At 41.8% G+C, this 26,638-nt stretch overlaps 1 protein-coding gene across 1 annotated transcript in view; it reads left to right on the top strand.

Moving 5' to 3' along the window:
- The window catches only part of Kiaa1210 (KIAA1210 ortholog), a 44,334-nt gene extending 17,976 nt beyond the window's left edge, over positions 1 to 26,358 (top strand). The window contains exons 5-13 of the mRNA XM_035449708.1: positions 10,133 to 10,312; positions 14,214 to 14,316; positions 16,575 to 18,141; positions 18,271 to 18,894; positions 19,111 to 19,189; positions 19,241 to 21,041; positions 21,978 to 22,165; positions 24,182 to 24,278; positions 26,192 to 26,358. Coding sequence (XP_035305599.1) covers positions 10,133 to 10,312; positions 14,214 to 14,316; positions 16,575 to 18,141; positions 18,271 to 18,894; positions 19,111 to 19,189; positions 19,241 to 21,041; positions 21,978 to 22,165; positions 24,182 to 24,278; positions 26,192 to 26,358 — 4,806 coding nt within the window. The remainder of the gene's footprint in view (positions 1 to 10,132; positions 10,313 to 14,213; positions 14,317 to 16,574; positions 18,142 to 18,270; positions 18,895 to 19,110; positions 19,190 to 19,240; positions 21,042 to 21,977; positions 22,166 to 24,181; positions 24,279 to 26,191) is intronic.
- Positions 26,359 to 26,638: the final 280 nt, after the last annotated feature.

A 26,638-nucleotide genomic window follows, 5' to 3' on the forward strand; every position in this document is an offset into this window, starting at 1 on the left:
AATTGTCGATCTCAGTGTTTGTGCTACTGGTGTAATGTTCAGGAAGCTGTCTCCTGTACCAATTAATTCAAGGGTATTTCCCACTTTGTCTTCTAATAGGTTCAGTGTGGCTGGATTTATGTTGAGGGTTTTTTTTTTATCTATTTGGACTTGTTTTGTTCATGGTGATAGACATGGATCTATCTGCAGTCTTCTACATGCCAGCATCCAGTTATTCCAGCACTATTTGTTGAAGATGCTTTCTTCATTATTTAGCTTCTTTGTCAAAAATCAGGTTTTTTGTAGGCGTGTGGGTTAATATCAGGGTTATCAACTTGATTCCATTGGTCTACCTATCTATTTTTTTGTGCCAATACCAAGCTGTTTTCAGAACTATAGCTCTGTAATAGTGCTTGAAGTCAGTGATGGTGATGCCTCCAGAAGGTCCTTTATTGTACAGGGCTGTTTTGGCTATCTTGGGTCTTTTGTTTTTAATGGAGTCCTTTTAGATGGCTGCACAGTTGCTTCCTTCCTATCACGATTCTTGAGTTATTTTTGGTGGCTTTCTTCGTAATTAATTCACTCTTAATGTTTATAAGTAAGTCTCTGAAACTCAGAGCATTCTTTGCTAAATTCATGTGATAAATAAGAGGAGAGTGGAATAACACTTTCAGTTATCATATGGTAACTGGCAGCTTACAGAGCACTTGACTTTCTTTATAAGACTTTAAGTAAGATATGAAAGGGAAGATACTATCTGCTCATTTTAGATGAAACAAGTTAGGTTCAGAAGGTGAAACAATTTGGACAAGGCCACAGAGCTGATCCGAGTTAAAGCTGAAACTTGAACCCGGGAACCCTACCCATATTCCATTGCACTTATCATTGAGCCATGTGACCTTTAGCAGTCCTGTAAACTTGAACAACCAATACCTGACAGCAGCAATGGTATTATCCATTAGCTAATACAACAGGGAAGCTGACAACTGTCTTACCTTCAACATGTTAAATACAGGCTATCATATAAAGATTTGTGTGTGTGTGAAAGGTACTGTGCTAAGTACTTCTCATGTGTCATCTTATTTAATCTTTGCAGCAACACATCAAAGTCTTTATTATTGATTGAGACTTAAAGAGGTTAGGAAACTTGAGTCAGGAAATGGTATGGCCAGAACCTCAAATTAAGTGTTATATAATTTCAAAGCCCCTGTATGTGCACACAGACACACACACACACACACACACACACACACACACACACACACACACACACACACACGCAGAGAGAGAGAGAGAGAGAGAGAGAGAGAGAGAGAGAGAGAGAGAGAGAGAGGAAGAGACAGAGAGGATGTAATCCAGTTTTGCCACCGATGCACTCAGCTGCATGCTGCATGTTCTTATTTTCTATTTGAGTTAAGAAATTGAAACCATTGTGTTAGGAGGGAGGATGAAGGCTACATCTGAACTTGCACTTCCTAGAATGAATTTGGAAAAGTGCTGGCCTCAACAGTTTTTTTTTTCCCAAAGGATCAACTATATTTTATTAACTGCTTTGAAAAGTTGCTTACAGTAGGAGGATCAGTCACAAAACTTAGTATAACACCTTAATATAACTGTCTCTTACATTAGTTGGCTACATTAAGTTGGTATATATGAAGGCCTCAACAGCTTTTATGTACCAAGAATGTAAATGAATCTGTAGCTGAGTAGGCATTATCAGGAATGGGACCAGACACTTCTTTAGCACATCCAGAGAATAAACAACAGCAACAAACCACGAGTCAATAGTAAATCTTACACCCAGTGCCTGAATCTCTTAGCACAAACACCTCTTACTGAGAACAGTTTCCCCACCAAGATCTGGAGACTTTACCAAGGCAGTGTGCTTTACTGTCTTGCCCCATACAGACCCAGGTTCCACAGTATCTCAGTGTCAGACCCTCCTGGATAGATGCAGACTATATTTTCCACAAAGTGCCAACCTTCACTTTGTTTGATGAAATGCAGGCCTAATAGTCCATAGGTTTTCCAATTTTTAAGGCTTGGCTCTCACCATATAGCCTAGGCTGGCCATGCACTCTAAATCCTCCTGCTGCAGCCTCTCAATTTCTGGGCTTAGATGCCACAGCACATGGCTATTATTCTTACTTAACACAAGACAGGACTTTTCTCCATCCTGAGAAGCCAACCCAACTGCTTTCTATATGTTAATTCCAAAAATGGAAGAAAAAGACCATCGACTCAAATTGCCATGGCCAGATTAATTTAAGTAAGCAATTAATTAAAGCAAACTTTTGTATTCATGTACACAGGCTGCCTCCCTCTAAGGCAGGCTTCAAGAGGTCAGCATTGGATGTGAGGAAAACATGACTTTTTTTATTGATCAGGGATAGGGGGTTTCCAAATGGAGGATTTGGTGGGCAAAATAGGCAGGGTTACAGGAATAGAACATAAGCATAACAAGTTAGTCCTAACAACCACCTGAAGCAAAGACATGATTGCAATGTGAACATAACAAGGTACTCATACCAACAGGTAGTCATAGGTGGTTGTATAAGCTTTTGGAACAAAGGTAGTGTTGCAAGATGGTTATAAACAATTTTTTGAAACAAAGACATAATTGCCTTTCTTGGAACAGGCAATACAGAACCATTTGTAGTTAAGGCTATAGGCAGAGCATAATCCAATCCTTGAGAAACAGAGATTTAATCATAAACAAGAATGAACCTAGTTTCTCTTTACTATAAGATGACTTTTGAACCTATGATGGAGGTAGGCTGGTTCTTCATATCCCTTCACCAGTATCTCTTATCAGCCACAAAGAAAGAGAGGGAAGCCTAACAACACAAAGAAAAAAAGATGCAGTCATTAAAACAATGACCTAAGTGTGCATTATTGATTGAGCTGCTTCCTGTTGGGTCAGATACTTGACAGGAGGGAAAATGGAACTGAAATGTGTTTTAATTTTTCAAAGCATCTCCATTAACCTAGCTAATATCAAGAGTGTCCAGTTCAATCACTACCAACCAGTACTTCTTTGCCTGAAGCCATTACCAGCTTTCTTCCCCAGGAAGGATGCCCATATTCAAATCCCGTTTTACACACAGAAGAGAGTAAAACAGCTCCATATACCTTAACACTGCACATGGGTACATAGAGTGTGAGCTGGTCTGAGTCCCACTCTCTTTACTCTTCCCTTTCAGAGTCCTGCTAGAAGGGCATTAGATTTGCTCTTCCCAGGTAACTCAGACTGTCTTACGATTGACTCCTTTGGTAACTTTTCTAGGGATATACTAAACAATATGGTTGAGGGAAGAGATGAGGCATAAGAAGAAACCAGAAGAAATCCATAGATTCCTCTAAGACAATTGATGGGATTACTTACTCTATGTGCTTTCATTTGAAGATGGGCCAGATCAGTCGTCAGTTCTTATTCTCTACTCTGGCCCTAAAATACCTAAAATAAAATTCAGAGACTGTCAAGCCATTCTAAGGCCCTTTGCCTGATATTCTTTTCCTCCAGGTCTGTTTTATTTTGCTTTCAATACTGGAGATTGAACTCAGGGCTTTTCACGTGCTGAACACATGCTCTACCACTGAGATACACCACAAGTTACTGAGTTACTGTCAGGTCTTGATATGTCCCCCAAATGCATCTTTTAACACTCCCTTCTTGATGATTTTAATGTGGGGTGTGTGTGTGTGTGTGTGTGTGTGTGTGTGTGTGTGTGTGTGTGTGTGTGTGTCCGTCCATGAATCCTGTGCTAAGAAATACTGTCCAGAGCTCCAGAGTATGTACAGTTTGTTTAACCCACTGGTGGGTTAAAGGAAATACATAAATCCAAATAGGAAACACATACTTCATTTCCACACAACATGCTGTGAGTCTAAAAGAGCCTCTGGGAGCTAGTTTGAATGGTATGTCTGAGTACAAGGCCCCATAGTTAGGTGATACTTTTTTGTTCTTTTGAGACAGGGTTTCTCTGTGTAGCTTTGGAGCCTATACTGGCACTGGCACTGGAGACCAGGCTGTCCTCGAACTCCCAGAGATCCGCCTGCCTCTGCCTCCCGAGTGCTGGGATTAAAGGTGTGCGCCACCAACACCCTACAGTTAGGTGATTTTTCTTTGTGGTTTTTAGTTTAGATTGGAGGATAGATGTAGGTCAGCGCTTAGATCAATGAGAGTCGAACTAGTACAAGAAGGCTAGAGGTTGGGGTTAAATTTGATAGCTTCTTGGCTTTGACTGTGATTGGGAATGGATTAACTCCATCTTCTACAACCAAGTCTGGAAATTGAGAGGTTTTTGAGTAGCCTTGTCTTTCTATTATACTATAGAATGAGTGTCACTAGAAAAAAAAAAAGATGCTATTATGTAGTGTTTATACTGCATGGTTTGGGAGGCCAATCAAATGAAAATTGGTCTATATTGTTTACCATTTTGACATCCTAAGTTGGCTTTTATACAAAGAAAATTGAATGGTATTCTTTGAGAGTTTCCATATCTAGATCTTTTTCTTTTAACTGGAAATAATCTTGCACAGAATGACTAAAATGACACAGGAAACAGAGGAGCTTGCTTGGCCAATACTCAAATCTGGTGGAAGCTTTTAACACAATTAATTCATCAGTGAAAATCATTGCTAAACAACAACTATACACTCAGACGCACACTATAAAGAGTCAAAGTGAGGATTGGGTATGTGGTTCAGTTAGTGCATTTCTGGTCTTATAATCACAAAGACTTGAGTTTGACTCTCAGAAATCATTTTTTTTAAAGTAAGGTGTGGTGGCATTCACTTATAATCTTAGTACTGGAGAGGTGGTGACAGGTGGATCCCTGAGGCTTGCCAGTTAACCCTACTAGGCTATTTCATGAGTTCCAGGCCAGCACCCTTTCTCAAAAGAAAAAGACAGCTAGTACCTGAGGAGCAACATCTGAACTTTTCCTCTGGCCTTTATGCTCATGCACACAGATGTACTGAATAGATAGATAGATAGATAGATAGATAGATAGATAGATAGATAGACAAATAGAATAAATGAAAACCCTTCTTTATAGGGTTCAAACTGTAATGGGGAATATGGGTAATGAAACATTAGGAAAGAAAACATACACAAGACAATGATAAAAGTGTGAGGGGAAAAATGATACCAGAAAGGGGATTGTAAAATGTCAGAGCTGGAGCTGGGGAGATGGCTCAGTGGATAAAGTGCTAGCTGTATAATCATGAGAGCCTGCACTCAGAACCTGTGGAAAAAACAGGTGTGGCAGCATATACATCTGTAACCTCAGTGCCAGGGGGAGGGCGACAAAGATAGAGGATTCCAGGAGCTCACCAGCCAGTCTAGCCACAATGGCAAGTTATGAGTTCATTGAGAGACCTTGTATCAAGAAACAAGGCAGAGAGCATAGTTTTTTTTAAAACTCTTTGAGGGCATGCCACCCAACTCACAAATAAATACACAGAGACTTATTCTTACTTACGAATTCCTAGCCTTGACTTGTTTCTAGCCTGCTTTTCTAATTAAATTATCCCATTTCTCTTCTATGTCTCGACTCTGGGCTTTTTATCTTTCCTTATTATATATGTCTTTCTTCCCTTCTTACTCCGTGGCTGGTTGTGTGGCTGTGTGGCTGGCCCCTGATGTCCTCCTCTCTTTTGTTACCCACTCCTGGCTCTTCTCTTGAGCCTAGATTTCTCCTCCTATTTATTTTATTCTCTCTGCCTGGCAGTCATGCCTATTCCTCTCCTGTCTAGCTATTGGGCATTCAGTTTTTTATTAGACTGATCAGGTGTTTTAGGCAGGCAAAGTAACACAGCTTCACAGAGTTAAATAACTGCAACATAAATAAATGCAACACATCTTTGTATCATTAAACAAATGTTCCACAGCATAAACAAATGTAACACATCTTAAACTAATATTCCACAACAGCGGAGAGTGATAGAGGACAACATTTGATGTGTTGACCTCTGGCCTTCATGGGTGCACAAGTGGACAAGGCCACTTGTATATACATGCATAACATGCACGCATGCGCGTGCGGGTACACACACACACACACACACACACACACGTCAGTGATAAAATGTTTAAATAGGTTGGCCTTGGAAGGCTTCCACGAGAAGACAGATTCTGAGCAGAGACCTTCTGTAAGGGAGGGAGCTAGCTACATAGACATGGTAGATGACATGCCCATCAGTACAAAGGCCTCTGGAGAGCATGCTTGGACTGTTTGAAGAACAGCAAATCAGCAGTGTGTCTGGATCAGTAAATGGTAGAAAGATGAGGACAGATTATAAGTGTTAATAAATTAATGGAAGATAGTTGAATAAAGAAGTTAACAAAAGCAGGGGTGGTGGTGCAAAGCTTTAATCCCAGCACTCAGGAGGCAGAGTTAAGCGGATCTCTGTGAATTTGAGGCCAGTCTGGTCTACAGAGTGAGTGCCAGGACATACAGCATCATAGTAAATGTAGGGACATGTGAACTTTGCCTCTTGTCAAGGGGTCCCTGGCACCAAGCAACACTACTTTGAAAAGAACTTTAGTGGATAAACACAAAAGAAACATGACACCAAGTGCTACTGATGTGCAGGAGCAAGATGACACATTCAATGTGTGTTCTTACAGGTACTTAGGAGTAGGTGAGCTCTGGTATTTCTCTTGGAGGTGTAGAAAATGTTATGTCCGTACTCCCCCAGGAGACTATTTCAAAGTTCCTATCAAGGAATGGAAACAGGTGAGAAAGAGGTGCCTAAGCCTGAACACCTCCTTCCAATCCCACTTCTGACACCAAATAATGTGAAATACCAAAACGGAGTCAGGTTTAGATATAAGGGTATTTATTTAGGAAGATGCTATTCACTCAGAACTGCCTGGCCAGTTGATAGGGAGCAAAGTAAGTAGAAGGGAAGCCACATGCATGTCCCTCACTCTTAAACCTTCCTCATATCACCCTGACCAAACCCAAGTGGGTCTGGCCAGGCATACTTGTCTCCAGCCCCAAGTGGGAGTGTCTAAGGTATACCCTACACAGGTGTCTCAGAACAATTAGCTTGGGGAGGCGGAGCCTGTCATAATGAGGACAAGGTGACACTCTGTCTATGCTTCATTGGAGGTGGGAAAAGTCTGCTCCCAGTCTTCCCATCAGCTTTGGATCTATGAACAGTAAATATACTTAGTGTGCTCTCTGTGAAAACACAGCTTTCAAACAGGCCTTCTTCCAACTGGATTTTCTCTCTCCACAACTCCCCAATATAGCAGCCCCTGAGCCCCAAGGGTTTTCATTCATAAAAGGATGTGTTACGATAAATCTTTCTGCCAAAAGCTGCCTGAGCCCCATGCCACATGTGTGCTTTACGCCAGCCGCCCGCCCGAGTTAGACCCAAATAAATACACAGAGACTTGTATTAGGTTCAAAGCTGCTTGGCCAATGACTAGGATTCCTCATCTGCTAGCTCAGTCTTAATTATCATAAATCTATATATTTTATAAGACTTATCTTATCGGATGCCTTATTGGTGTCCCTCCTTGCTGGTGGCTCACATTGTGCCGCTGGAGGAGGAGCGGAGGGGAAAAGAGAGCAACACTTCCTGTTTCTCCTTCGCTTAAATATGAGTCTCCTTGCTATGTCACTTCCTGCCTGGATCATCACTTCTCTACTACATTTCCCAGAATCCTCTTTGACTCCTAGTCCTGCCTAACTTGTCGTTTCATTGGCCAAACAGTATTTGATTTAACAATCAATAAGATAAACATACACAGTAAATTCCCCATCATCTCCTCTTTTCTGTCTAAATAAAAGAAGGATAACTTATCTTTTATAATAACTGAAGAGAACTATAACCATAACTATCTGTCTTTAACTCTATCAAAGACCACAGAAGGATAATATATAAACTCTAGAATTGACAGAGACATCTCGATACCTGGACAGTCACCCAAAGTTCCTCTTTAACGCTGGGGCATCCATCTTCAGCCTATAGGACACACCATGTCTAGCACACTTCTCCATTTTAACAGGAACCCTTCAGTACTGTCTTGTTTTGTAAGTTCAGCAGTCACTTTCTTGTGGGTCCTGCATGTCCAGTTTATACAGCAACAAACAGTCCAGGCAAGAGCAGTTTCTTGCTCAAATGGCTCATCTTGCCATGTTGAAAGCAAACTCCATAACGAGTTTCTTCGATGCCCATCTTTCTTTCTGATGTAATTGGTGTGCCAGGAGCAGTTGTGTCTCACTGCCAAGAAAAACCCTAAACCATTTAAATGCCATATTTCTGTAGGTCTTTGAAAGGTTTGAAGAATACTTATCCATCTCAAATACATCTCTGTATATCTAGAAAACTTAACTAACCTAATTATAAATTCTGACTATTATAGGTAGAGGATCTGTATAAACACAATACCTAAACAAGAGGAGACATATACATATCACAAAATTGACCTTAAAGCTGTATCAATAAATGAAAATCTATACCATGCAAAGTATTCATTCCTATATCCTATTCCCCTTTTCTTTCTTTAAAAAGAGATTGACTATGCTCATTATCATTTATAACCAACCCCATTTAAATGAAAACAAATATTTATAAACAATATTTGGGACTATGTGCGTCGTTCTTTCTAAACTGCTTCCTGCTGATTGGGGACGATGTTCATATACCATAGGGATCATGATAAAACATAGAAACCTGATCAAATCCTTGTTTTTGTAGTCTGTAAGGCTGTATCGTCTCAGCTTCAGGGGGTCTTGCTTGATCAAACCATATTAGTTTGGAAAGAATCAACAGCTTTTGATTTTCTGTAGAAATACAAGCAAAACCTTTATTTTTAAGTAGCCTGTCCTTAGACTTAAATTTGAAGTCAGAGCATTTTTAAAATGTATAAGTTGGATTAATTTAGCAGCATTTATAATCAAATGTATTTTAGCAGTAGTAAATCATTCCTCAGCAATCAAATAATTTAAACACAACAATATGGCATATAGTATGCAGATTCTCTGTGTATTTTCCATCTTTATGTGGCTTTTTTATTACTTTATTTTTACTTTCTTTTTTTTTCCTCCGAGACAGGGTTTCTCTGTGGAAATCTGCCTGCCTCTCCTTCCTTCTCACACAAGCCTACATATATTTTTAAATGCAGTGTAAACCTTTAGAGGTTTTTCTTTATCTGGATCTGTCTTTATCATCTCAGAAGTGCCGAGTCCAAGCACTGGGATGGTGTGAGCATATGGAAGCTGCTCCAATGCCTCTCAGCAGCCCGACAGGGCAGGCTGTGGCGTCAGGTTTACCTCTTTGTCTGGGAACCTTGGGGCATGGGGTCATCCCGCTCACTGACACCATTCTGTTACGATAAATCTTTCTGCCAAATGCCACCTGAGCCCCACCGCCACGTGTGAGCTTTACGCCAGCCACCCACCCGAGTTAGGCCCAAATGGATACACAGAAACTTGTATTAGGTTCAAAGCTGCTTGGCCAATGACTAGGATTCTCATCTGTTTGCTCAGTCTTAACTATCATAAACCTATATATTTTATAAGACTTATCTTATCGGACACCTTATTGGCATCCCTCCTTGTCGGTGGCTCACATTGTGATGCTGGAGCAGGAGCGGAGGGGAAAAGAGATACCCTTCCTGTTTCTCCTTCGCTTAAATATGAGTCTCCTTGCTATGTCATTTCCTGTCTGGATCATCACTTCTCTACTACATTTCCCAAAATCCCCTTTGACTCCTAGTCCTGCCTAACTTGTCGTTTCATTGGCCAAACAGTATTTTATTTAATAATCAATAAGATAAACATACACAGTACATTCCCCATCAAGGATGTCTTTCTCTCACTAAGAAGGGAAGATGGGACATGAGAACATACAAACATTTCACCTTATAGACTCCATTATGTGCTTGTGTTCTAATTGTGAGGGCACCAGGGCACTCCTGGTTGCTTCCTGGGTGAGGGAGCACCCCCAATTGCTTTCTATTCCTCACTTTCTTTTACAAACGAACCAAACTGGCATTTAAACCAAAACAGGAAAGAAAGAGGGCAGTCATCCACAAGAGGTTTCCTTAGGTGGTCCTCAGCAAGGAAGAAACATTTCTCGCTTCAAGGGCAGATGTCAGCATCTTCACTCACATATTTTTCCCACTTTGCAGAGCACTTCAGAACTGTCCTCAGATCTTGACCTATCACAGTCCTCTCTAAGCAGCACACAGCAGCTTTCGGGGTTCAGCATGCCAGCCACCTCACAAGGCTGTTTGGATTCTTCAGCTGCTAAACACAAGATAGCTGTGAACCCCCGGAAACAGAAGAGGAAGAAGGCAATTTCCTTGTCTGTAAGTCTTTCCAAGGATCCTGCATTAAACTTTGAGAAAAGATGAGCTCTGGCCTGTGCTCTCTGCTGTTAGGAAACTGTATGTGTATAGACAGGTCGGACTTTTGGACATTGTGCCTTGGCATTGTTATCTACAAAGTTCATGCTTCAGAACCATGCAACTGATTTTTTAAAAAAGATGCCCAAAATATCTCACATCTTAGGTTTGTGGTTTTGTGTTGGGCCACATTCATAGATATTCTTGGCCACTTGTGGCCGTGTGCTACCTGAGGGCCATGGTTGGACACAGTTGATGGGTGATCCAGATCCTTCTGTAGGGATAGTCATGTATATATGGCACTGTCCAGGCCTAGATGCATGCAGTGGGTGAGCAAGCTTGTGTTGGTTGCATGAAATGGTCTGTTTATTTGTAACTTCTATAAAAGGGAGTGGGGAAAGCAGAAACAAGAGTTAACCCTGTACAGCTTACTTATTGATTTAGTGCCTGGAAATACTCTCAGTCCTCTCTGCAGAGGCTATTCAAGCCTAGTCTGGATGAACATCCATTTATTTATTGATCGCATGAGACCCATGAGTTATAAACTGCTATGCTGCTCCCTTCATTTGTTGGACACCAGGCTTTCAGCAACTCATCATTCAGAATTGAGCTCTTCCAAAGACCTCCACACATTGCCACAGAGTTCTGCATGAGTTACTAGCAAGCAGAGTTATATATAGGCAATGCTAGTAAGTTAGAATCATGGCAATAGGGTCTGGAGAGATGGTTCAATGGTTGATAACTCATATGGATCTTACAAGGACCCAGGTTTGGTTCTCCGCATCCATGTCAGATGGCTCACAATTACCTGTAATCCCAGTTCCAGTAATCCAATGTCCTCTTCTGGACTTTTTAGGTACCTACAGACACATGTGGTGCACAGACTCACACAAACACACACCATGTACATATAATTATAAAACAAAAATATTTTTAAAATATTCTCTTAAAAGTCACATGCATTCAAGGCTACTCCTCATTTTCTCTTCTATCAGGTTCAGTGTAACTAGATTAATGGTGAGGTCTTTGATCCACTTGGACTGGAGTTTTGTGCATGGTGACAGATACGAATCTATTTGATTTCTTCTACATGTCAGCATCAAGCTATACCAGCACCATTTGTTGAAGATGCTTTCTTTTTCCATTGTATAATTTGGTTTCTTTGTCAAAAATCATGTGTCCATATGTGTGTGGATTAATGTCGGGGTCTTCAATTTGATCCTTTTGATTCTCGTTTGTTTTTATGCCAATACAAAGTTTTAATTTTTATTGTTTTTATTGTGATAGCTCTACAGTAGAGCTTGAAGGCAGGGGTGGTGTTGCCTCAGGACATTCCTTTACTGTACAGGATTGTTTTGGCTACCCTGGGTCTTTTGTTTTTCCATATGAAATTGAGTATTGTTCTCTCAAGGTCTGTGAAGAATTGTGCTGGGATTTTGATGGGGATTGCATTGAATCTGTAGATTGCCTTTGGCAAGATTGCCATTTTTACTATCCTACTGATCCATGAGCATGGGAAATCTTTCCATTTTCTTGTATCTTCTCCAATTTCTTTTTTCGAAGAGTTGACGTTCTTGTCATACAGTTCTTGTCATTCACTTGCTTGGTTAGGGTTACACCAAGATACATTATATGTGGTTATTGTGAAGGGTGTTGTTTCTCTGGTTTCTTTCTCAGTCTGTTTATCATTTGTATAGATAACTACTGAGTTTTTAGGAAATTTTATAATCAGCTGTCTTGCTGGAGATGTTTATCAGATGTAGGAGTTCCCTGGTAGAATTTTTTGGATCGCTTATGTAGACTACTATATCATTTGCAAATAGCGATACTTTGGCTTCCTCCTTTCCAATTTGTATCCCCTTGATCTCCTTTTGTTGTCTTATTGCTTTAACTAAAACTTCAAGTACTATATTGAATAGATATGGAGAGAGTGGACAGTCTTATTTCTGATTTGAGTGGAATAGTTTTGAGTTTCCATTTTGTTTGATGTTGGCTGTTGGCTTGCTGTATATTGCCTTTGTTATGTTTAGATGAGTTCCTTGTATCCATGATCAATTCAAGACCTTTATCATGAAGGGGTGTTGAATTTTGTCAAAGGCTTTTCAGCATCTAGTGAGATGATCATGTGGTTTTTTCCTTTCAGTTTTTTTATATGGTGAATTACATTGATGGATTTTTGTATGTTGAACCATCCCTGTATCCCTAGAGTGAAGGCTACTTGATCATGGTGGATGAAATTTTTGATGTGTTCTTGGATTTGGTTTGCAAGTATTTTGTTGAGCATTTTTGCATCAGGGGTCCCAGAGACTGAACTGACAAGTAGGAACCCTGCATGGGATTGACCTAGGCATTCTGCATATATGTTACAGTTGCTTGGTCATCTTGTGGCAACAAGGACTGTCCTAACAATTTGGCTGGTTCTTGGGACCCTACTCCTCATACTGGGTTGTCTTGCCCTGCCTTAATACTTGGGGAGATGCTTCGTCTTATTGGGACTTGATGTATCATGACTGGTCAATATCCATGGGAGGTCTTCACTTTTTTAATAGAAATGGAGGAGGAGTGGGTGTGGGGGGAAGGGGAGGTGGGGTGGTAGGGATTTGGAGGATAGGAGTGAAGAGAAACTGCAGTTAGGATGAAAAATAAATAAATAAATAATAAATAAATAAAATAAAAATACCACATGTGTGAGGACCTGAGTTTGATCCCCCATACCCAGATAAAAAGATGGGCACAAGGAGAGCTCAGCCTTCTGTAAGTTGTCCTTTGGTCTCCACACTCCGTCTGTGGTACATGAGCATACATTTGCACATGAGTGTGCAACTCGAACACACGTAAATAAATGAATGGAATAAAAACCATTTAAAAAGAAAACAAATAACTAATGCTTTTGTAAGAGATTTCCAGTTCCAGTTAAGAAATCAAAGATAGTGGTGCTTAAAAGGAGGTGTCAGCTAAAAGAAGAAGAAGAAATAGAAGAAGAAGAAGAAGAAGAAGAAGAAGAAGAAGAAGAAGAAGAAGAAGAAGAAGAAGAAGAAGAAGAAGAAGAAGAAGAAGACTTAACCATTCAAACACCCAATTAGTTCTTTGGGTATTCTGGACTAAAATAGATGAAAGAAACCCATAGATTGGCTAGCACAAATATTTTATAGGGGTGAGCATGAAAGTACAAATAATACAGGTACTCATTCAAAGTTGCCTCTATCTTTCAGAAGCTATACCCATGAAGTCTTATTAACATGACAGCCTAATCATGAGCTGAACAATGACATAGCCATAGTATACATACCAAAGCGGCTGGGAGGCCTCAGCACTATACAAACAACTATAGGCAACTAGGGAATGCTAAGATCAGGAGCAATAGTCTTCCCCAGGGAAAAGCATTGATTTATCAATACCAAATGATCAGCCCTGAAAAATATATAGACTGAACAGGTACTATTTAGGAATATATATGCATGTATATGGGTACGTAATAATCATGAAAAAGAGGCCATGAACGTGAAAGGAAACAAGGAGGAGTATGTGGAAGGGTTTGGATAGAGGAGAAGGAATGGAAGAATGCTGTATTTATATTATAATCTCAAAAATAAAAATTATAAAAGACATCTCAATTTTGCTTTAAAACACCAATGAAATATGAGTTGTGAGAGCAGCTCCAGAAACAGGGGGAACTGAGGGCCACAACCTGTGCATACATTAGGCCCCTGAACACTTCACCACAGCCCAGGGAGGCAGGCTTTCCACTATGGGAGGACTTGGTGCAAGCCTTCTGGCATTCTGCCTTCTGCCTAGCTCACTCGTGTAAGGTCTGAGGAGCATGACCATCAGAATGAAGCTTTTTTTCTTTTCAACTTTGTTTTAGGCCAGAACAAAGCAGGAAGAGCAGCATGCTGTGACGGAGACTAAAGAAAAAGCAACAATTAAGCCAAAGCAAGCAGATGTAAAGGAGAAGAAGGACAGCACAGGTTAGCAACCCTTCACTGCCAGTCCGTGGCTCTCGGGCTTCGATGCACACTAGTGTACTGGGGATGCTAAACCCAAAAATCCCCGCTACCCTGCTTCCTGTTGCGGTTTTCAATGTCGGATGCATACAAGGGAACTGGAACGAGTGTTCTGCAGTTACAAGCATGTACTGCTCTTTCAGAGGACCCCAGTTCGGTTCTCAGCGCTCAAGTAAGGCAGCTCACAATTTCATGTAACTCCAGCCCCAGGGGAATCTGAAACCTGTAATCTTTGTGGGCACCTACCTGTACATACCCATATGCATAATTAAAAATAATGAAAACCTATGTATGCATTAGGTCCATGGACATCTCACCCTTACCCAGGGAAGCAGGATTTCCACCGTAGGAGACTTTGTGTGACCCTTCTGTCATTCTGCTTTCTTCCTAGCTTTCTAGTGAAAAAGGCTGAGGCCCTTTTCTGAGGTATACACCCATACAAACCGTTTAAAAAAAAAATCACCAAAACAAATCTTTTAACTAAAAAGAGTTTCATACAAGTATGGCTTAAAATTCTCCACCTAAACTGGCAATAGCTATGTTTGTACAGGCTTTGCGGAAAGGATTGCACATGCTTTTGTGTCCTATCTAAATGAATTTCCAACTAGAGAGATGCGTTCTTTGTAAATGTAATCAGTTCTTTCAAATGAATATGCTTGCTGAGTTCTGCAGGATGCAGCCAGTGATGGCCTAGTCCTCATTCTTCCCCAACAATGTATAAAGATAGGAAGAACTGAACTGGTCCCCCAAATTATTCTCATAGGAGCTACCTTTCTCTTCCAGTTTAGAGAAGAAGGTTTGCTGTTCACAATGACTTCACATATCCATGGCTACCAGAGCTCTGTGCAGCTGTAGCCAGACATCCTTGGCAGCCATCACCTCACCAATTTCCAAACAGATACCACCAGAGTGAAAACTCTCTGTGTGTTTGCATGTGTGCATGGATAGATTTTACCTTTCGCTAGATGGCAAGCTAATTTTGTGCACTGTTTGACAAAATTAAATTTCGGTTCTGTCACTTAAGTTGAATGGTTGTTAGGGTTTTCCACAAATGATTTCACATGTGGTTTCAAAGGTAGGACTTCTTTCATCATGTTTTCCCCAGAAAAACAAAACATTAAAAAAGTCTTTCAAAGAAGGATGAGAGAGAGGGAGGAAGGGACATAGATTAAGAGTGAAATATCATTTTTCATACATGGAGATAGAACTGATTCAATACCCCTGGGGTACCTTGGTTGCTGTTCCACAGGAAGGGCCTGACTTAGAGCACACGGAGCTCTTCCCTGTGCTGTATGCTGCATTTACAACCACTAGGTGGCGCTACAGACCCAATGTCTGTGCAGAAGGAATGGCCACTGGGGTTTTGCCACCTAGATCAAACTGAGCTTCATAGGAAAAAGTCCGGAAAGGAGCACTTGCCCACATGCAATTGCTGGGGAGTTGGGAGTTCTGCTTTGTGTATTTTCAAAGAACTGCTTTATGTGTGTGTTACACATGACTGTTTTAAGGCAAGGAGCTGGAAAATGAAAGAAAGGCGGGCCACAATCCTAACCTCTCAAATAATTCCTTTGATGTTTTTCTGAAATAAAAGCATGAATCTATATAACATAGAATTTCAAGAAGTTTGGATAAGTACTATATAGAAAGTAGGAATACTAATCAGAAAATAAAAATTTTCCCTACTGGGTTGGAGAGCAATCGCTGACCTTTCAGAGGACCTGGGTTCAATTTCTTCACTTGGAGGCTCACGAACATCTGTGACTCAGGTTTCAGGGGATCTGAAGCCCTCTTCTGACATCTCCAGACACCAGGAATACATGTGGTGCACAGACATACATGTTAGGCAGAATATCCACATACACAGAATAATAATAAAAATCTCATTTACAGAGAATTCCCCTTGCTTCTGCTCCAGTCAGGTTTCTCAAATGTAATCATTGTTACAAAAGCACAATTTGCCTCATTTTCAATCTCACACGTAGTGGTCAACCAGACTACTGATGAAGTGCTAATGAGCCAGCCCAAGACTATCTGATCATATGACTGAAATTTCCCTTTGATAGAAACATTTCCTGTAGCTTAAAGCTAATGGTGAACAAGGAAATGTCTTCTGCATTTTTGTATCAGGGAATTTGGGAGCAAACATAGACAAAGAAGAATAGCAGTCTTTTAGGAAGTCGAAAGCACACACATGTCTCCTTTCCTTTTTACATTTGGTACAGGGCCCCCAAGCCAGGAGCAGAGCAACAAAACTGAAACTCAGGATAAGAAGACAAGGGATCAGACTTTAAGTACCGATGCTGCCTCGAGCACAGGCCATTCAACCTCAGAATCCCACCCAAGAAGACGTAGAAGAAGGGTCAAAAATGAGTGGGGGATCATAGAAAAAAGCCTTGTAAAATCCACTCAAGAGCATGACTGGGGCAGTAAAGCTGAGTCCTCACCTAGTGAAGAGTTGGCTGGTAGGGAGCACTCATTCTTGAAGCTTTACCTGGAGAAGCAAGGCACAGAGCAGATCACAACTGCAGAAGGTACTACTCCTCGGGAGATGCCTTCAGATAAAAGGAATGTGAAGGGGAAAATGGCTGACAGAGATGTTGAAGCCCAAAGAACACCAGCACCACGACCAACAGATGTGGCAGAGTCCAGGGTTAGTGGTCCACCACCCAGCCATGAAGAAAGGTCTTCTGAAATCAAGAAGAAAAAGGATAAAGCTGCTTTGTTGTCACAGACAAGAGGATCTTCTACAAGTCAAGAAGAGGCCCCTGTCTCAAGGACAGTGGAGGCCCAAGAGCATAAGCCTCTTTGTCAAGTTCGTGGAGAAGGGAAAGAAACACCCAAAGTTGATTCGCAAAAGTTACAACCCCAAATGGAGTTATCCTTGGAGAGAACAACTTACCACAAAGAGAGGAATCTTAGAGGTAGTCTTCGGGCCTTCTCAGCAAGTGTTTCAAGTGCTACTACCGCAGATGATGCTTCTATGCACATGTCGCCTCTTCCTCTCAGAAGGTGGCCAAATGCAGGGACAATCTCCTCTGATTCAAAGAGTACTTCAGAGTATGAGAGTAGTTCTGAAGTGCAGCCAAGTCTTGCACATTCCTTCCAGCATGCATGGAACCCTCAGGATGATGACGATGTCTTCCTCAAATCAGAAAATGTAGATGCAGAAGGGAACAAGACGGAGCAGTCATTAGCCAAAGCTAGAGAACTCCCCTTAGACACTAACAGCTCTTCAGAAGGCCAGGAAAGCTGTGAGGAGATGACATCTGCCCAATCCTCCCAGTCCTTTGAGGTTTATGAAGAATGCCTAGAATCAGGAAGTTTTATCATAGATTCTGTCTCTGGAGAGCAGTTGGCTTCCAGGAGACATTCTGAGACCTTCCAGGAGTCTGAAGAAAAGGAAGTCTCCACAGAATCAAGTAGTTACTTTGATAAGTACCAAAGTTCTGAGTATCTGACCAGCTCAGAGGAAGAGCTGCCTCCTGAACGTTCCAAGCAAGCCCAGGGTCAGTGCAGAGACCAGCAAGAAGTGTCCCCAGTTTCAAGGAGTGTTCCAAAAGAATTGAGTGTTTCTGACAAGACAGTACACTCCCTATACACTTCTCCACTCATTGTGAGCCCTATTACTCAGCAGCAATCCCCCATTTCAGTAGCACAGATCAGACCTGTGCAGCCACTGCCTCCCAGCCACACCGTCAGGTCATGGGGGAGCCCTCAGTCTGAACATCAAGTGTTTGCAGATCCAGAGGGCATTGCTGCTGACTGGGACATTTTTATACAGCCACCATCTCCTAGAAAGGCTTTGAAGCACCCAGTGGGGTACAGTGTTGAGCAAAATGTCCCAAGTTCAGACATTTCTATGGGAGAGGTGGTGTCTATGGAGGCCATGCTTCTCAGACAGCATTCTCAACCTCCAATCAGGCCAGTACTTGAGCAACACACTTGTGCAGGTCCAGAGATTGCTGTTTTTGAAGAGTGTACTGCTACACAGCCTGGCAGATATCCTTCCCAGTCCTCAATGAGACGAAGCATGAAGAAGGAAATACCATTGGGTGCAGAAAGTGCTGCATTTGAGGGAAGTCATTTTCTGGAGCCCCTGCCTCCTGTTTCTATGGAGCCGCTGCCTCCTCAGCATCATTCTCAGACCCCATCGAAACCCTTCATCCAACATCAGGCTTCTGCCTTTGAAAGAGGTGTTTGTGTGGATCCAAGGCTTATGGGACACCCTTTCCAGGCATGGAAACAATCATTTTCAACTCTAGAGAGCACAGCTTTCGAAGGGAACCCTTCTATGGAGCATGTGCCTCCTACCCTTCCCCAGTCTATACAACAGCCTTATCAAAATGCGCCTTTAGAATCGGAGGCTGTTGCTGCTAAGATCATTTCCATGGGCCCACTGCATACCCAATTTTCGGCTCAGTCATTACTAAATCCTCAAAGTCAACTATTCTCAGAAAGCACCTCTGTACAAGGTGCCACTTTGGCGGAGTTACTGCCTTCCCAACCTTCAGTTAAGACCAAATTCCAGCCACAGATGACCCGAGAGCTACCCAGCACTTCCACTCAATGGGGAAGCCCTGTGGAGCACATGTCTGGTCAACAGATCTTCCAAACACAGAATAGTCCTAAATTTAAGGAAGTGCTTACAGGTTCAGACAGCCCTGAGACCCAAGGGAGTATCTCTACGCAGCCAGGGTCTCCCAGATGCCCTCCCCAGCCATGGCTGACTCCTACCTTTGAGCAAATGTCTGTAACCTCTGGCAATGTTCCTGCTTCGTGGGCCATTCCTGTTTATGCACCAGCTCCCAGAATGCCTTCTCAGCCCTCGATGGGATCAGTAGACCAACATCCAGTCTCCACAGGATCCATGAACACATCTGTACAACAGATCATCAGCATGGAGCCAATGTCTGCTAGACACCCTTTGCAGCCATGGCCACCTTCTCCATTTGAACAAGTCTCTGCATCCCCAGACAGGGCTGCAACACCAGCATGGGGCATTCCTCTTGAGCCACCAGCTCCCAGAATGCTTTCTCAGCCCTTGATGGGAACAGTAGTCCAACAACCAGTTTCCACTGAGTTAGACAGTATTTCTGTGCCACAGAGCTGCACTGTGGAGCTAATGCCATCTAGATTCCCTTTTCAGCCAAGAGTAGATCCAGAGAGTTATGGAGCAGAGGAGGGAGTTTCTGTAATAATGAGGTCTGTAAGACACCATTCCCAGCCCCCAATAAGCACAGGATTCAAGGAAGACATTTCCTTAGATTCAATGAGAGTTCCTGGAGAATGGGGCATTCCTATCGAACCACTGCCTTCCAAATATGCTCCTCAGCAATGGTTGGGCCCTGAATTTGAACAACAAACCTCAAGTCTAGAAGGTGTTGCCCAAGAGGGGGGCATTTCTAAAGAGGCATGGCTTTCCAGAAATCCTTCCCAAACCGTTATCAAACCACAAGTCCAGAAAACACCCTCAAGTTTTGAGGGTACTTCTATGGAGGGAGGTATTCCTTGGAAGCCACTGCCTGCCAAAGCTCCCATCCAGTTCTTAACGAGATCTAAAGTTCAGGAAATGTCCTCCCATCCCGAGAGTGCTGTCACTCCAGGCAGCACTAAGAAAGCCTGGGATAGCAGGGCTTCCTCCCAGTCACTTGTGAAATTCATGGCTGAGCAAATCTTTTCAGAGAGCAGTGTTGGCGAAACTGACATTTATGCAAAGCCCACGTTTCGGACTCGAAGCCGTCCTTCCAGATCCTTGTTGAAGCCAAAACTTGAGGAGCAAGCTTTCTTATATAACTGGGATGATGAACCCAAGGAAGACACTTTGAAGAATCTGCTCATGAGGCAGTCTTCACAGTCACCCAGGAGGCCCGAAGAGCCCCAGGAAGGTCTGTCATATTCTGAAGGCACCCCTGTGAAGTGGAGCAGTGCTGCAATGGATGTCTCTCAGTCCCTGGGAAAGCTTGAGTACAGGCAGAAAGTGTCAGCCTCTGCCAGTTTTCCAGAAGAATGGAAGAGGTCTGAAGGACAGCTGTCTTTCACACAGCCTTCTCAAGCCTTTGATGTATCTGAGACCCTATCAACAGAGTCTGCAAATGTGGAGTGGAGCCATCCTGAGGAGCACCAGCCACCGGGTCAGCCTTTCTTGATCACCGACTATCAGCAACAAGTTTATTTAAGTTCTGTTAATGCTGCTGCAGGAGGAATCGTTTCTCCGAAGAATACTGGCAGCTGGTCCATGCCCAAATGCCCAGATTCTCCAAAGAAAACCATGAAATACCCACAAGGCTATGAAGACTTCATTAAAAGCACCTCAACTTCTGTTACCAAACCTAGCAAGCACACTACTGTTCCTGCCCAGAAAGCATTTGTTTCCCCAGGCGCTTGCTCTACGGAGGAAGGTCCTCAGAGTCGTGAAGGAGGTGAGAGTCCTTCATCCACCAGCAAGGCTGAGGTGGAAAATGTTTTTGGAGTACGACTGCGAAGAATCTCACAGAAGAGTGGGCTAGAGAATCCAGACCCTTTCATGCCAGTCCTCCCGGCAAGCAAAGAGTCGATGAACAAAGGTGCTCCCCAGGGCATCAGTGGAGGCCTAGAGAAGCTCAGCCAAACAGTTAGCTATGCAGAAAAGCAAGGGAACAGGTCTAAATATGAAGGCACTTTCAAGAAACCAGCAATTTACAGGCCTCCAGGTGAGAGTTTTGTCTCTCCAGGTGGAGGGAAGGCCTGTAAGGCAAAGCCTTGGACAGATGGGCCGTGAACTCTCTAGCCTCCAGGCTTCCAGCTGTACTGTTGCTTTGACACAACCAGTTGTAGGTTTAGAGGTGGGATGGTGCCCCACCCTGGATGAACAGATTCAGAAAGAACTCTTTTGCAGGCTTCCTTTTCCCAGGGAGGCAGCAGTAAGGACATCCATTCATTTTACATTAACAGACACGTGCTCACCACCTCTTCCTTCCCCATCTACCTTGTGTATAGCATTCTTTGGGCAAAAATCCTGTGAGTGTCTAAAAAAAAATAACAACTTTACATACACCATGTCACTTTAATCTGCCAAACAGATCTCCAAAACCCAGTTCATTAAGAGCAATATGTTTACATTCTTACCCTGAAATCACCTTAATTTAATCCTGATCAAGGTGGCCTGTTGAGTGCTACTCTTTTCCAAAAAATTGTTGTGCCCTCCGTATCATCCCTGCCTAGTCTTGTTTCTGCCTCCGATCCCACCATGACACTGGCACAAGGGACAAAGAAGTAATAGACTCTGTAAACTTCTTCTTATAGTTGGAGGAATTATATCAATGGTCTAAGCCTCTGCCATCTTGAGAAGTTTCTCAGTCTACCTGTTAACCATTGTCCTGCTCTGGCTTGGGGATGAGAAGAGGGATGGCTAAAGGAAACAAAGGGACAGTATGTTCGTTTTAATGCACAACTATTTAACTATTTAATCTTGCCTTCCCAGTTCGTAGGAAGAGGACAAATAGGAGAATGATCCTTCTCTAAGTGGTATCTAATTTTGTTTGGCAACCAGAAATGATCCCAGTTAGAATACTATTGTGGGCAACCTCCATTAGACTGGAGACCCTTTCTGTCCGGCTTCTGTTCTAATTCTTTCATTTCTTTTTCAGAAAAGATCGGCAGTTGGAAGGCAGATTGCACTGCAGAGCCAGCTTGGATCAACGTGGCAAAACAGAGGCAAAAGGGCTTTGTTTCCCAGTTTCCTAAAAAAACTAAGACCAGAACTGAAATCAAGGCTGAGATGAAGGAACCAAGATATGAGTCAAAATATGATCCAAACTCAGAAATTCCACCAAAGGTTAGCGGGTCCACTGACTAAGCTTGCACTGGGAATTATGTCAGACACGCAGTGACTGTCTCTTATTGGGAACATTAATCAAGGACAATTCTTCTTCAAGGGTCTTTATTTTGTATTAACACAAATGTGACAGCCATGATATTCTAACAGCTTATATGAAAAGTAATGGATATGAAGAGAGTCTATAAATCAAGCTTTGCCCTAAATATTCTACAGCAGGATTCCATGATACAGTTTACATAAAAAGAAGTAGATAAAACAACAGCCGCATCACTACAAGCAACAATAAGAAAACAGAGATAACCAATAGGACAAAAACTGAGTGACTATATGTTATACCTTTAAGCACAGGCATATTATTTTCATAAATGGCAATCAAACTATGAACATAGTACTCCCCTTTAACCACAAACCATAAAAATGCTAGTCCCCTTTAACCACAGATACTACATTGCAAGAGTCTGTGCATGCCTGAAGCTGCATATAGTAAAGAGAATGCCCTTATCATTTTAACTCATTACTTAATACGTTGTGACTGTTAACTTTTAAAATCGGAGCTGAAAGCTAGCATTCCTCAAAATTAGATTTGTTTTTTTACTATAGAATTTAGCAACCTCAACCTATGATGTTTCTAACTTTTCTTAGTCAAGTCCAGGAGTTTTGCTTATTCGTGTCATGGAGGCACTTTAGAGCTTCTCTTTCTTGTATCTGGACGGTCAGCATCATTACTCTACCACTTTGGGGCTATTGCTATGCTAAAGTAAGAGTGACCTGAACACAGGCGCTATGATGATACCATCCCAGGGCATCGGACACTTAAGACAGCTAAGTAAAAGGCAGGAAACATGAACATATAGTGTGGGATGATGAACTAAGGGAAAATTCACAGCCAGCCAGGTGGGGATAGGAAGGGACGAGGATTCTGTGTTGCCAGAAATGGCATTCAGTGTAAAGTTTATCAGCTGCTTATTTATGAAAAATTTCATTGACTATTTTTGGACTGTGATTAACTATGTGTAATTAAAACTGAGAAATTAAACCTTAGGAAGAGGGTAGCTCTTTTTCTCTGATGTTTCATTATGCACGTTATTCATTATTCTTTATTTATATTTATATATTTCATTATTCTTTGCATATCCCTCCCTAGATATGTATGCTTAGGTGTTGATGTTTGCATTCCTATATACCTATTGGGTTAGCTTTCACACCTGCCTGGAGTTTTTAAAATGTTCCAGGATGGACTAGATATGAGGAGCAGGGATGATGGAAGGATTCCTTGACTTCATCTCAGAAAATCTGCAGAAAATGAACCCCCCAAAAGCATATTACATTTACATATCAAAAGCCGTATCTGAGATCTCATACTTTCAAGTTCCTGCTCAATTTATTGAGGGAATGTATTCTGACATCAGTCTATTTACATTATTTGTATAACTAGATAGCTTTTCTTCCTGATCTGTAAGAAAGTTGCCAAATTTGAGCCAGTTTGGGTTTTGTTAATAATCTAAGTTCTGGGACTGGAGAGATTACTCAGTGGTTATGAGTATGTAATGCTCTTGCAGAGGACATGGGTTCAGTTCCCAGCACCCCCATAGTGGGTCATGACTATCCATAACTCGAGTTTCAGGGATGCAATACTCTCTTCTGGCCTCAGGGGCAGTGCCTGTGGTGCACACACATGTATGCAGCAAAACACTTGAACACCAAATCAAAAGAACTACATCATTAAATAATGTATTTTCCAAAGAAATCATTAAACATTCATGTATGTATTCCAGGCCCAAGGAGCTTTGTGCTATCTTTTGTTATTGATCTGTATAATCAATTTCTATAGTTATATATTTCTATCTAGATGTATACTTTTGCATGAATATCTGTATTCTCTATCTCTTTTCTTCTGAGTGTTGTTGAACTCATAGTACCCAGGACAGGGCTTGTACCATGCAGTCTTCTAAGTAGTTTGCTGTCTTTATAGTCGGGACTTAGAAAGGTTTTGTTTTCATTTTGGTATTACAGGAAGAGGAACCCACAACTGACGTCCCGTCAAGAATGACCTCTTCTTCAAGTGTTACCAGACAGGAGATGCCAAAGCTGTCCAAGTCTATAAAATCAGGTGAAAGCACTCATTCTGACCTGTCCAAAATAGCCAGGGAGGAATGTGGTGGAACGTTTTGCATTCTCAGGTTCAGTCAATGTGTTTCTCTTATTGATCAAATCAGCTTCATGATCCTTTCATGTGTCTTCCATGAAATGCAACAGATATTAGCTTACTTTAAGAGAATCCAATTGTTATATTCGAGTCTGGTGTGCAATTTCCATAGCCCTTTCTAGTCTCTCACTTCACTAAAGAAACTTTCAAGGCAAGGCACAAAATGTTCTTGTGGCTAGGTAAGAGAGGGAAGTACCAAGCCATTTTCTAGCTAATAGCAACACAATGTTTCCTCACCTCTTCTAACTTCAATGGAACTGTTGACAATAATCCACTGTAAAGGCTTGGTAGTATTGATTCATAACTATTGAAAAGGCTTGCTTCACACACTCTATATTCTGACTAGGGGGTGAGACATGGGGGCTAAGTTGAAAGCTGTAAATAAATGTGACAGGAAATGATACAGTGTGACCTGATCAGTGAGAGTTATATGCCAGAGGCATTTCCTCAGCAGGAACTGAAGGAGAGGAAGATTTTTTTTAAAGTAACGTAATTCTTTATTGACTTTTTTGGAATTTCACATCATGCACCCCAATCCTGCTTACCTTCCAGTCCCTTCATATCTGCCCTTCACCTCTGTAGCATCTCCCCAAAAGAACATCCCCCCAAATTAATTAAAAACAAAACTAAACTAAAGAGTCTACCTTAATCTTCCATCATTTCCACCTCTCCAACACCTCTTCATTCATCCTAGTGGCACTGGGAGCTGTGGTGTGTCACACAGTATACCCTTTTGTCCACTCAGCCCCATCCACAAATTTCATTGCAATGAGTCATTGGTCTGGTTCAAGACCTCTGGCCTCTAGCAGCCCATCATCCTGGACTCTCACTGCAACGGAGAGGAGGATGGATTTACATTGGACTCAAGAACCCATTATTTGGCTGTGGAAATAACAGTCATCTTGCTCCATGTCTTATGAGCAGTGTATTCCTGAAATGTGGTTCTCAGCTCCCCTGAAGAACAGATCCACCAGGAAGCTTGTTAAATGATAGATGAGCTTGACTCCATCCCTACTGATTCAGTTGGTTCAAGAAATTGAATGGGCACTGCCAGTTTTTATGTTTCTTTGTTTTTGGTTGTAGTTATCATTTGATTTCAGCAATATAACCCAAGCTATAGCGTCAAACTCCTGGCCCTCCTGCCACAGCCTCCCAACTGCTAGGACGATAGGCATATACCATCACACCACGATACAGTGTTATTTAAAAAATGTTCCTAGATGATCCCAATGTGTAGTTAGAATTGAGGACCACTGGTTTAGTCGAAGCCATTGAATTATTCAGCAATAGAGTAGGATGATGGAGGGAGTGGATTTGTGAAACAGGGAGTAGTCTGTTTGGCCACAGTAGTTGGCGGAGTATTATTTCTCTGACTTTTATTAGATAGATCTATTGACTCATCAGTCATTTAATTTCACAATGTCAGTGACTGGTGAAAACAGATCCAGAATTTAAAAAAGAAGGAATAGGTATAATATGTTTCCCTTTGGGTGTGAGTTTAAAAGTACAAGATGGTCAAATAACAAAAGTCAAAAGATTGACTGCTAAACTGCAAGAATCACCTCACATCCCTTTTCATGGCTATGATCCTATAGCCATTTCCAAGTTGATGCTGCCCCCAGGAATACGTACCTACTGTGCTGTTTGCTCAAGCTCTGATATTTATAAATCTGACTTCTAAGAGAGCAGTGGTCAGAAAGTACTAAGAACTAGGTGACAGGAGAAAACCTGAAAGGATGCCCAGATTGCATTGTGTCTTTAAACATATTCCAGTGTCTCTGGGATTTCTGACTGTGTGTTGTTTGCTGTGATTCCAGTTGGATTTGATGATCAGAACATGCTTCACCCGCAAGGGAAGGAGAGAGAAACCAGACGCTCTTCAAGTCTGCCACCCAAATTTTCACCACCTGAGGAGCCTGTGTGGTTCTCAATGGCCAAGAAGAAGGCCCAAGCATGGAGCCAAATGACAGAAAACATGCAATAAACAGCTCCTGGTTAAAGCATCAGCATTTTCAGTGACAATTGCCAGTAGCTGTGGTAATTCCATATAACATTTTTACTAGGAGTAGTTTTATTAAGGAAAATAACTTTAGAAATAGGTATTAACATTTCTAATTATTGAGTGAAATAAATGCTACTAATATCTAACCCTCAGTATGTCACTACCAATATCCCAGCATGTTCTCCAGAAAAGTTATGCTATAGAATTGCAAAATCATTAACTTTAGACATTGTGCCTTAGAAGAAAGAAAACAATCATATTT

The sequence above is a fragment of the Cricetulus griseus genome, chromosome X (assembly GCF_003668045.3).
Source record: "Cricetulus griseus strain 17A/GY chromosome X, alternate assembly CriGri-PICRH-1.0, whole genome shotgun sequence".
NCBI lineage: Eukaryota > Metazoa > Chordata > Mammalia > Rodentia > Cricetidae > Cricetulus > Cricetulus griseus.